Raw genomic sequence first — 12,936 nt, 5'->3', positions numbered from 1 at the left:
CAATAGGTCAATAAGTAATGTATTCACCATTATGTTTCTTTTCAATCTTAAGGGTACGCTTGGTGGAGAGAGGGTCTCCTCAGAGTTTGCTTCTCCTGGAGTCTGGAAAGGTAAGACTCTTGACCATGACCATAATGTCTGCTTCATCTATCTTTTACAATGTGCATTTGCATACTCATGAAGTCAATTATCTCATCCAATCTAAATAACATGTGGCCCATTTAATAAGCTGTGTTAAAGGACAGGTGTATTCTTAATGTATGTAGCCATTTAGGCTGGCCAAACACGTTAGGTCATTGTCAGCCAAACACGTGCAAGGTTTCTCAGTAGGAAGAAGGAAGTAAGGGGCTCATCTTGGCTGGAACAAAAGGATTGGGCAGATTAGATTTAGTAGCCCAATCCTTGTCTCTCTGGACATCTGTTGTCAGGGAAGAGTCTGGATGCCCCAATACAGATTAGATGACTGACCAGTCCTATGAAAACTGTTGGGATCACATATCTAGTAGATGTGTATGGTCAACATAAGAGATGGGAAAGGTTTAGGGTATGTGCGCACTAGGCGTTTTTTTCACGCTGCATTTTTATGTGCGTTTTTGTCTAAAAAAACGCACCCGCGGCTAAAAAACGCGGCAAAAACGCATGCGTTTTTGTCGCGATTTGGTGCGTTTTTTGCTCACTGCGTTTTTAATCAGTGCACAATGCCATTAAAGATTGTTGATAAAAAAAAAAAGGTCTGATGTCATTTCCTTCTTCAAAATGTTCATTGTATGCAGGAGAGCAGACAGCTGCAGAACTAGTGTATGCAGGAGAGCAGACAGCAGCTGCAGAACTACAAGTCTCAGCATCCTCCATTCACTAGTGTATACAGGAGAGCAGACAGCAGCTGCAGAACTACAAGTCTCAGCATCCTCCATTCACTAGTGTATGCAGGAGAGCAGACAGCAGCTGCAGAAGTACAAGTCTCAGCATCCTCCATTCACTAGTGTATGCAGGAGAGCAGACAGCAGCTGCAGAACTAAAAGTCTCAGCATCCTCCATTCACTAGTGTATGCAGGAGAGCAGACAGCAGCTGCAGAACTACAAGGCTCAGCAGCCTCCATCCAGGACTGTATGCAGTTTTTTGCCCAAAAAGAAAAAAAAAATGACATGGGCTTCGCCATATTTTTGTATGCTAGCCGGGTACAGCAGGCAGGTACGGGCTGCCCCCAACCCCCAGCTGCCTATTTGTACCCGGCTGGGAACCAAAAATATAGAGAAGCCCTTTTTTTTTTAATTATTTCATGAAATAATTAAAAAAAAAAAAATGACACGGGCTTCGCCTAATTTTTGAGTCCAGCCGGGTACAACTAGGTAGCTGGGGATTGGAATCCACAGTGCAGGGTGCCCATGCTTTCTGGGCACCCCCACTGCGAATTGCAGTCCGCAGCCACCCCAGAAAATGGCGCTTTCATAGAAGCGCCATCTTCTGGCGCTGTATCCAACTCTTCCAGCTGCCCTGAAGCCGGGTGGCTAGCTAGGTAATAATGGAGTTAGGGCTAGCTGTATATTATCAGCTAGCCCTAAGCCCGAAATTCATGGTGTCACGCCAATATTAGACATGGCCACCATGAATTTCTAGTAATGATAAAAAAAAAACACAACACACAGAAAAATATTTTTATTAGAAATCAAACACAACACAATTAGTGACTCCATCTTTATTGAAATAAACCCCCCTCCGCAGTAATCCTGGGTTAGGGTCCCGCGCCGTCCAATCCGGATCCAATATCATCTGATCGGTTTGCTGGAAGGCAAAGCGATCAGATGATGTGTCAGGATCAAGTGCCTGAATCCCATCACACATCAGCTGATTGTATAAAAGCCGGTTATACAATCAGCTGATGCATCAGTAGAAAAAAAAAAAAAATAATACTCACTTATGTGCTGTGCTGATTACCGGCAGCTCCTGGAGCGATCGATTGGACAGGAGTCTGATCCCGTCCGATCACAGCAGGAGCTGCCGGTAATCAGCTGATGAAGTCCCCTGACAGCAGGATCAGCTGATAGCCGGCCAGGCGCGAAAAAGCCGGCCGGGCGCGAAAAAGCCGGCGACACCGCGATCAGCTGATGCGTCAGGTGACTGCATCAGGTGATCCACCGCCAGGTCCTGCAAGCAAGGTCCTGCCCCGGGGAGACTGCACACAGCCAGAGCGGCGGTACCGGGAGGAGCTGGGAGCGGGCATGGCACCGGGACCCTGCAGACAGGTGAGTATATATGACATTTTTTTTTTCTACTGTTCACTTTGGTTTTCGCCGCTGCCTCCACCTCCCGCCCAGACATGGCGCCGCACGGAGCTGACATGCACAGGACGGGAGGTGGAAGCAGCGGTGACGGTACCGGGAGGATTCATGCTTCTGTGTTTACCAACAGAAGGAATCCTCTTCCTGTACATGTCACTGTAGTGCCCACCCCTTGCGTTTATAGCTGCGTTTTTAGTCATAGAAACGCGGCTATATGCGTTTTTCATTGCGTTTTTAACATCTCATTGAATTCAATGAGTGAAAAACGCAGTGGAAAATGCAGAAATAATTGACATGCTGCGTTTTTGTGGTCACCACAAAAACGCAGCTAAAAAAAACGCTGTGTGCGGACAGCACTTATGAAAACCCATTGACATTGCTGGGGAAGCAATGTCACTGCGTTTTCAGCACAAAAACGCGGTAAAAAACGCCGCTAAAAACGCGGCAAAAACGCCTAGTGCGCACAAGGCCTTAATCTGAAACGAAATGGAGAAACAATCAACGTATTATGCAAAATGTTATTTTCATTTAAAACATTTTTTGGATCTTAGAGCAGACTTCCAGCTAACGTGTATACGTATTAGGTGTCGACCGACTAGGCCTCCTGGTCTGTATCTGCCTTTAGTACTTTGTTTCTGTATCTATTACTTTGGTCATTCATTCTATTACCGTCTTTGTCTTAGATCTTACCTGGAGTCACAGTGATTATTGTTAATCCAGAGACCAAAGGACCCCTGGGAGATTCCCATCTTGGTGAGGTAGGTGCTCACTATGAAATTGATGACGTATGTATGATTACTAAGGATTCTGGAATTCTTTATTCTGAAATACAATTTAAAGCGATTAAAAAACAAGTCGCCGAGGGGCGTGGCCAGCAGGCAGCATGAGCGGTCGCATCTGAGAGCAGCTCCGCAGTCCAACGCTGATATATACTATTAATCCTGCCGAAATTGGTGCCTAAATACACCTCCGGATTACCTGTGGTGCGGTGAGCATTCTGATCGGTACCATGAGTAGAGGTCGCAGTGCTGCGGCGGCTGAGAAGCTGAAGAAGTTTGCCCGAGACTCCCAGCAAGATGGCGCCGGCAAACAGGCAGAGCGGGAAACCAGTGAGGCGGAGGAGGAGAAGAGCATGGAGGCCAGATCCAAGGAATCGCAGGAGCTAACCTTACAGCAAGTTACTTCGCAATTACTTGCAGCGATCCAGGATTCAAAAGTGTCGTTGACGGGTAAAATCGAGGAGGTTAAGATCGATGTGGGTCTCCTCAGGCTGGATTTGCAAAACCTAAGAGAGCGGGTAAAGGAGACGGAGCAGCGGATCTCCACGCTGGAAGACGACGCAAGAGCGACACCGGGCAGATTGTCCTCTTTGGAAAGCGCGGCAAACAACTGGGCGCAGAGGGCTGATGATCTGGAAAATCGCCCGCGTCGCAATAATTTAAGAATCCTAGGGATGCCGGAGAGGGCAGAAGGGAGCGACCCATTTAAGTTCATGGAAACATGGCTCTCCGAAACTTTCCCTGATGCGACACTGTCAGCGGCATTCGCCATAGAAAGAGCCCACCGGGTACCGGCCAGACCTCCTCCCCCAGGAGCGCAGCCTAGACCCCTCCTGGCCCGACTGTTGAGCAGCAGGGATAGAGATGCGATCCTTGGTGCGGCGCGACGCAAGGGCCCGATCTTACACAACAACACTCCCATATTGATCTTCCCTGACTTCTCTGCGTCTCTCCAGAAAACGAGGGCATCCTTCATTCAGGTGAAAAAACGCCTTAGAGAACACCAAATTGCTTACTCCATGATCTTCCCAGCCCGTCTCAGAGTGGTTCATCAAGAGCGATCCCTGTTCTTTACTTCTCCTGCGGAAGCGGATGACTGGATCAACACACTGAAGAGGAAGCGCTGATGCGTTACAGTCACGGGCGATGCCTGGAGGCAGGGCCGGCGTCAGCACGCGGCATACCCAGGCAAATGCCGGGGCCCTGGAGAGCCGGGGGGGCCCACTCGGCCTCGTCAGTTCTGGTGCCCCTTGGCCGGGGCCCCCTCGCCTTAGTTCTGCTGCCCCCGGGCCGAGTTCCGGGGACCGCAGTCCTCGGCAGGAATCTGCCGCGCCGTCCCTTTAAGGCGCGCAGACTTCCTGGTTTGAACTTCATCTGTGGGCGGAGCTACCGACTGGCCTGCTCAGTCCCACAGATGAAGGAGTTGCAGTGCCAGCCAGCGACCCCCAGCACAGCGCGTCCCTCCGGCGCTGTGTGGGCCCCCTCTCCACCGCTGTGTGGGCCCCCTCTCCACCGTGACCTGAGCGGTATGTGCCCTCCCCACCCCCCGATTTATGGGTCCTGGTGAGCTGTATGGGCTTCTCCCCCCTTAGGTGTATGCCCTGCCCCCCCTTCCTGGTGCTGTATGTGCTGGCCCCTGGAGCTGTGTGTGGGCCCCCCAGAGCTGCGTGTGTGGGCCCCTCCGAGCCACGTGTGTGTCTGTATGTATGTAGCAGAGCTATGTGTGTATGTATGTAGCAGAGCTATGTGTGTATGTATGTAGCAGAGCTATGTGTGTATGTATGTAGCAGAGCTATGTGTGTATGTATGTAGCAGAGCTATGTGTGTATGTATGTAGCAGAGCTATGTGTGTATGTATGTAGCAGAGCTATGTGTGTATGTATGTAGCAGAGCTATGTGTGTATGTATCCAGCAGAGCTATGTGTGTATGTATGTAGCAGAGCTATGTGTGTATGTATGTAGCAGAGCTATGTGTGTATGTATGTAGCAGAGCTATGTGTGTATGTATGTAGCAGAGCTATGTGTGTATGTATGTAGCAGAGCTATGTGTGTATGTATGTAGCAGAGCTATGTGTGTATGTATGTAGTAGAGCTATGTGTGTATGTATGTAGCAGAGCTGTGTGTATGTATGTATGTAGGAGAGCTATGTGTGTATGTATCCAGCAGAGCTGTGTGTATGTATGTAGCAGAGCTATGTGTGTATGTATCCATCAGAGCTGTGTGTATGTATGTAGCAGAGCTATGTGTGTATGTATGTAGCAGAGCTATGTGTGTATGTATGTAGCAGAGCTATGTGTGTATGTATGTAGCAGAGCTATGTGTGTATGTATCCAGCAGAGCTATGTGTGTATGTATGTAGCAGAGCTATGTGTGTATGTATGTAGCAGAGCTATGTGTGTATGTATGTAGCAGAGCTATGTGTGTATGTATGTAGCAGAGCTATGTGTGTATGTATGTAGCAGAGCTATGTGTGTATGTATGTAGCAGAGCTATGTGTGTATGTATGTAGCAGAGCTGTGTGTGTATGTATGTAGCAGAGCTGTGTGTATGTATGTATGTAGGAGAGCTATGTATGTATGTATCCAGCAGAGCTGTGTGTATGTATGTAGCAGAGCTATGTGTGTATGTATCCAGCAGAGCTGTGTATGTATGTATGTAGCAGAGCTATGTGTGTATGTATCCAGCAGATCTGTGTGTATGTATGTAGCAGAGCTATGTGTGTATGTATCCAGCAGAGCTGTGTGTATGTATGTATGTAGCAGAGCTATGTGTGTATGTATCCAGCAGAGCTGTGTGTATGTATGTAGCAGAGCTATGTGTGTATGTATGTAGCAGAGCTATGTGTGTATGTATGTAGCAGAGCTATGTGTGTATGTATGTAGCAGAGCTATGTGTGTATGTATGTAGCAGAGCTATGTGTGTATGTATGTAGCAGAGCTATGTGTGTATGTATGTAGCAGAGCTATGTATGTATGTAGTAGAGCTATGTGTGTATGTATGTAGCAGAGCTGTGTGTATGTATGTAGCAGAGCTATGTGTGTATGTATCCAGCAGAGCTGTGTGTATGTATGTATGTAGCAGAGCTATGTGTGTATGTATGTAGCAGAGCTATGTGTGTATGTATGTAGCAGAGCTATGTGTGTATGTATGTAGCAGAGCTATGTGTGTATGTATGTAGCAGAGCTATGTGTGTATGTATGTAGCAGAGCTATGTGTGTATGTATCCAGCAGAGCTATGTGTGTATGTATGTAGCAGAGCTATGTGTGTATGTATGTAGCAGAGCTATGTGTGTATGTATGTAGCAGAGCTATGTGTGTATGTATGTAGCAGAGCTATGTGTGTATGTATGTAGCAGAGCTATGTGTGTATGTATGTAGCAGAGCTATGTGTGTATGTAAGTAGTAGAGCTATGTGTGTATGTATGTAGCAGAGCTGTATGTATGTAGGAGAGCTATGTGTGTATGTATCCAGCAGAGCTGTGTGTATGTATGTATGTAGCAGAGCTATGTGTGTATGTATCCAGCAGAGCTGTGTGTATGTATGTATGTAGCAGAGCTATGTGTGTATGTATCCAGCAGAGCTGTGTGTATGTATGCAGCAGAGCTATGTGTGTATGTATGTAGCAGAGCTATGTGTGTATGTATGTAGCAGAGCTATGTGTGTATGTATGTAGCAGAGCTATGTGTGTATGTATGTAGCAGAGCTATGTGTGTATGTATGTAGCAGAGCTATGTGTGTATGTATGTAGCAGAGCTATGTGTGTATGTATGTAGCAGAGCTATGTGTGTATGTATGTAGCAGAGCTATGTGTGTATGTATGTAGCAGAGCTATGTGTGTATGTATGTAGCAGAGCTGTGTGTATGTATGTATGTAGGAGAGCTATGTGTGTATGTATCCAGCAGAGCTGTGTGTATGTATGTAGCAGAGCTATGTGTGTATGTATCCAGCAGAGCTGTGTATGTATGTATGTAGCAGAGCTATGTGTGTATGTATCCAGCAGATCTGTGTGTATGTATGTATGTAGCAGAGCTATGTGTGTATGTATGTAGCAGAGCTATGTGTGTATGTATGTAGCAGAGCTATGTGTGTATGTATGTAGCAGAGCTATGTGTGTATGTATGTAGCAGAGCTATGTGTGTATGTATCCAGCAGAGCTATGTGTGTATGTATGTAGCAGAGCTATGTGTGTATGTATGTAGCAGAGCTATGTGTGTATGTATGTAGCAGAGCTATGTGTGTATGTATGTAGCATAGCTATGTGTGTATGTATGTAGCAGAGCTATGTGTGTATGTATGTAGCAGAGCTATGTGTGTATGTATGTAGTAGAGCTATGTGTGTATGTATGTAGCAGAGCTGTGTGTATGTATGTATGTAGGAGAGCTATGTGTGTATGTATCCAGCAGAGCTGTGTGTATGTATGTAGCAGAGCTATGTGTGTATGTATCCATCAGAGCTGTGTGTATGTATGTAGCAGAGCTATGTGTGTATGTATGTAGCAGAGCTATGTGTGTATGTATGTAGCAGAGCTATGTGTGTATGTATGTAGCAGAGCTATGTGTGTATGTATCCAGCAGAGCTATGTGTGTATGTATGTAGCAGAGCTATGTGTGTATGTATGTAGCAGAGCTATGTGTGTATGTATGTAGCAGAGCTATGTGTGTATGTATGTAGCAGAGCTATGTGTGTATGTATGTAGCAGAGCTATGTGTGTATGTATGTAGCAGAGCTATGTGTGTATGTATGTAGCAGAGCTGTGTGTGTATGTATGTAGCAGAGCTGTGTGTATGTATGTATGTAGGAGAGCTATGTATGTATGTATCCAGCAGAGCTGTGTGTATGTATGTAGCAGAGCTATGTGTGTATGTATCCAGCAGAGCTGTGTATGTATGTATGTAGCAGAGCTATGTGTGTATGTATCCAGCAGATCTGTGTGTATGTATGTAGCAGAGCTATGTGTGTATGTATCCAGCAGAGCTGTGTGTATGTATGTATGTAGCAGAGCTATGTGTGTATGTATCCAGCAGAGCTGTGTGTATGTATGTAGCAGAGCTATGTGTGTATGTATGTAGCAGAGCTATGTGTGTATGTATGTAGCAGAGCTATGTGTGTATGTATGTAGCAGAGCTATGTGTGTATGTATGTAGCAGAGCTATGTGTGTATGTATGTAGCAGAGCTATGTGTGTATGTATGTAGCAGAGCTATGTATGTATGTAGTAGAGCTATGTGTGTATGTATGTAGCAGAGCTGTGTGTATGTATGTAGCAGAGCTATGTGTGTATGTATCCAGCAGAGCTGTGTGTATGTATGTATGTAGCAGAGCTATGTGTGTATGTATGTAGCAGAGCTATGTGTGTATGTATGTAGCAGAGCTATGTGTGTATGTATGTAGCAGAGCTATGTGTGTATGTATGTAGCAGAGCTATGTGTGTATGTATCCAGCAGAGCTGTGTGTATGTATGTAGCAGAGCTATGTGTGTATGTATGTAGCAGAGCTATGTGTGTATGTATGTAGCAGAGCTATGTGTGTATGTATGTAGCAGAGCTATGTGTGTATGTATGTAGCAGAGCTATGTGTGTATGTATGTAGCAGAGCTATGTGTGTATGTATGTAGCAGAGCTATGTGTGTATGTAAGTAGTAGAGCTATGTGTGTATGTATGTAGCAGAGCTGTATGTATGTATGTAGGAGAGCTATGTGTGTATGTATCCAGCAGAGCTGTGTGTATGTATGTATGTAGCAGAGCTATGTGTGTATGTATCCAGCAGAGCTGTGTGTATGTATGTATGTAGCAGAGCTATGTGTGTATGTATCCAGCAGAGCTGTGTGTATGTATGCAGCAGAGCTATGTGTGTATGTATGTAGCAGAGCTATGTGTGTATGTATGTAGCAGAGCTATGTGTGTATGTATGTAGCAGAGCTATGTGTGTATGTATGTAGCAGAGCTATGTGTGTATGTATGTAGCAGAGCTATGTGTGTATGTATGTAGCAGAGCTATGTGTGTATGTATGTAGCAGAGCTATGTGTGTATGTATGTAGCAGAGCTATGTGTGTATGTATGTAGTAGAGCTATGTGTGTATGTATGTAGCAGAGCTGTGTGTATGTATGTATGTAGGAGAGCTATGTGTGTATGTATCCAGCAGAGCTGTGTGTATGTATGTAGCAGAGCTATGTGTGTATGTATCCAGCAGAGCTGTGTATGTATGTATGTAGCAGAGCTATGTGTGTATGTATCCAGCAGATCTGTGTGTATGTATGTATGTAGCAGAGCTATGTGTGTATGTATCCAGCAGAGCTGTGTGTATGTATGTAGCAGAGCTATGTGTGTATGTATCCAGCAGAGCTGTGTGTCTGTATGTAGCAGAGCTATGTGTGTATGTATGTAGCAGAGCTATGTGTGTATGTATGTAGCAGAGCTATGTGTGTATGTATGTAGCAGAGCTATGTGTGTATGTATGTAGCAGAGCTATGTGTGTATGTATCCAGCAGAGCTGTGTGTATGTATGTAGCAGAGCTATGTGTGTATGTATGTAGCAGAGATATGTGTGTATGTATGTAGCAGAGCTATGTGTGTATGTATGTAGCAGAGCTATGTGTGTATGTAAGTAGTAGAGCTATGTGTGTATGTATGTAGCAGAGCTGTATGTATGTATGTATGTAGGAGAGCTATGTGTGTATGTATCCAGCAGAGCTGTGTGTATGTATGTATGTAGCAGAGCTATGTGTGTATGTATGTAGCAGAGCTATGTGTGTATGTATGTAGCAGAGATATGTGTGTATGTATGTAGCAGAGCTATGTGTGTATGTATGTAGCAGAGCTATGTGTGTATGTAAGTAGTAGAGCTATGTGTGTATGTATGTAGCAGAGCTGTATGTATGTATGTAGGAGAGCTATGTGTGTATGTATCCAGCAGAGCTGTGTGTATGTATGTATGTAGCAGAGCTATGTGTGTATGTATCCAGCAGAGCTGTGTGTATGTATGTATGTAGCAGAGCTATGTGTGTATGTATCCAGCAGAGCTGTGTGTATGTATGCAGCAGAGCTATGTGTGTATGTATGTAGCAGAGCTATGTGTGTATGTATGTAGCAGAGCTATGTGTGTATGTATGTAGCAGAGCTATGTGTGTATGTATGTAGCAGAGCTATGTGTGTATGTATGTATGTATGTATGTATCTAGCAGAGTTGTGTTGTGTGTGTCTGTATGCATGTATGATGTGTATCTATGTATGTCAGTGTATATGACTGTATAGATATGTCAGTTCTATACGTCTTTTTGTGAGTTTGTCTTTAAATATGTATATGTATATGTATGTGTACGTATGTGTGTGTCTGCGTGTGGATGGGGCCCACCGGGACTCTTTCGCCCAGGGCCCACAAAAGCCTGGAGCCGGCCCTGCCTGGAGGGTCGTTGTCGTGATGGCGTCGCGGTTCTGATTCACTTATTTCATCTTCTTTGGCGTGAGGTCGGTAATGCGATTCTAATCCTTGGGACATAGTGTCTGAGATCGCTGTTATGATCGTTTTAGGATCATCCTACGCAGGTACTCGGCGTCCCTTGATACTGAAGGCGCGAAATATTTTTGTTTGTTTCTTCCCTCCTGGCATGTGAGTGGAGCGGGGCACGGGTTCGCAATTGCGTTCACGTCCTGATCTTCTGGTTCCAGTTCGTTGAGAAGCTGATGAACTCATCGGGATGCGCTGGTGCGCTTGTGACCCCCCCGGAGGCATGTGAGTTTCCGGATGCACCTATTATTGGTCCTCCATTGAGCCGGTTTCCAGGTTTGGCCCTCCTCGAGAGTGGGTAGCTTTGGGTCGCACCTTTGAATGTGACGGGTCCTACGTTCCCCGTGATCATTGTTTAGCCCAGTTTGAGCTTCGGATTACTCGTCGCTGATGGGACCGGATCGAGTTGACATCAGACGGGACATGGGCCAGACCGCTGTTGCGGCACCCTGAACTCTTTCATGCGATCTTGTTTTATCCTGTATTTTTTTGGATCCAAATTGGGACTTTACTCTGGGCTCGCAGTATTTGGCAACGCACTTAAGTTCATAATGTTGAATTTTGTTTTTTAGAGCTATACTAAGTTTCTAAGGTTACCATACGTCATAATAACTTATAGCCTAAGGTTACCTGCAAACTCTTCTCTTATTTCCTTCACACTCCCACTTCTTCCTTCCCCCTCCCCCCCTTATCAGCTTAATCCCTCATTCCCTTTCATCTCACCCCCCTACTCCCTTCTTGTTCTCTTATTCTCCTTCTACCTTCAGTCTCCCCCTGCTCTTTTCTCCAGCCTCCCTCTTCTCCCTTCCTCTCTTTCCCCCCAGTTCCTCCCAGTTTGCCCTCAGTCACTTTTTCTCCTCCTCATATCTCTATATTCTCTTTCTCGCCCCCCTCCTCTAACCCTTATTTCAATTTCTCCCCTCTCTCTTTCTCTCCCCTACCCTTTTTTCTTTTTTCCTCCTCACCCCCCTCCCCTTTTTTTTTTTTTTTTTCCTCTTCCCTCCTCTTCTCCCCTCCCCCTCTTTTTCTATCCTCTTCTTTTTCTCTCTTACTTCTATCCCCATCTATTCTTGGTCCTTTCACTTATGCACGATTAAAGGCTATGCTGCAGGGTAATTCATTTATTGGACTGCAGGAGAAGCTTAAGTCCTTGTTTGAGGACACCCCCGTACCAAGTACACCATCTAGCCACGTTGGTTCACCCTAGTCGTTGCTAGGGAAAATCTCTCCTGGTCACACTACTGGACCAGTTCTTATCGGCTGTGTGTGCGCAACCGATAGTTTGTATTTAAGGGTACGTTTACCCAAGTTCTACTGTAGGTTAAGTTTTTGACATTTTCCTAGCAATTCAGCAAGTGGTATCTTTCAATGGCTTTAAGCTTGATGACATGGAATGTCAGGGGACTGGGCACATCCAGGAAACGGGCGGCAGTATTCGCCCATATCAAAAGATCCAAAGCTCAGATTGTATGTTTACAAGAGACCCATTTATTGTTGGAAACCACTAGAGTGCTTCAGAAGCCTTGGGTTCAATGGGCAGCTCACTCTGTTCATTCCTCATATTCTAGGGGAGTATCTGTACTAATTCATAAAGCTCTGCGGTGGGACCCGGGTAAGATGATAAAGGATAATGATGGGAGGTATGTGTTTATTCAGGCTCACATCGATGGGGTTATGATAGTGATCTTAGCCATATACATCCCCCCTGCGATGGGAATCTCGATTCTGTATGAGGCAGCTAAGTTTGCCTCACAATTCCCACAAGCCTTGGTGCTCTGCATGGGGGACTTCAATTTGATTAATAACACAGGACTGGATAGATTCAACACCCGACAGGTCCCGATCTCCCCCACGATACAAACTAGACTGAGTGCATTCTTACAGGAGGTGGGATGGTGCGACATGTGGCGGTTTTTTAACCCAGTACTGAGAGAATATACATGTTATACTCCAGGGAAAAACTCATTATCTCGAATTGATTACATTTGTGGAAATGAAAGAGTCTGTGCCCATATACAATCAGTATGTCATCTCCCCAGATCAGTATCAGATCACTCCCCGGTATTTGTAAGCATTAAATGGGAAGGATGTAAATCTCGTAAACTGTCACGGAAGATTAACCCTTGGTGGCTTTCACTCTTTGGTATCAATGATAGGATTCCTGATCAGCTCAGGGCATACACGGAAATGAACTCCGTGGAAGAGAATCACTCGGCCTATTGGGACGCGCTCAAGGCGTATTTGAGGGGATGCTGTCACTCCTCTATCTCTTATATCAAGAAACAGGCGGCCAGAGAGGAGAAGGAACTGGCCACCCAAAATAGAGTGCTCGAACATAGATTCACATCGGACCCTTCTGAGGAAAACA

General features: G+C 45.5%; 1 protein-coding gene across 1 annotated transcript in view; it reads left to right on the top strand.

Moving 5' to 3' along the window:
* The window catches only part of DIP2B (disco interacting protein 2 homolog B), a 324,894-nt gene that overhangs the window by 298,191 nt on the left and 13,767 nt on the right, over positions 1–12,936 (top strand). The window contains exons 34-35 of the mRNA XM_075333901.1: positions 53–110; positions 2,964–3,038. Coding sequence (XP_075190016.1) covers positions 53–110; positions 2,964–3,038 — 133 coding nt within the window. The remainder of the gene's footprint in view (positions 1–52; positions 111–2,963; positions 3,039–12,936) is intronic.

The sequence above is a fragment of the Anomaloglossus baeobatrachus genome, chromosome 2 (genome assembly GCF_048569485.1).
Source record: "Anomaloglossus baeobatrachus isolate aAnoBae1 chromosome 2, aAnoBae1.hap1, whole genome shotgun sequence".
NCBI classification, from domain to species: Eukaryota; Metazoa; Chordata; class Amphibia; order Anura; family Aromobatidae; genus Anomaloglossus; species Anomaloglossus baeobatrachus.
The sequence above is the reverse complement of the archived record's forward strand: the minus strand, read 5'-3'. Positions and strand labels throughout refer to the sequence as shown.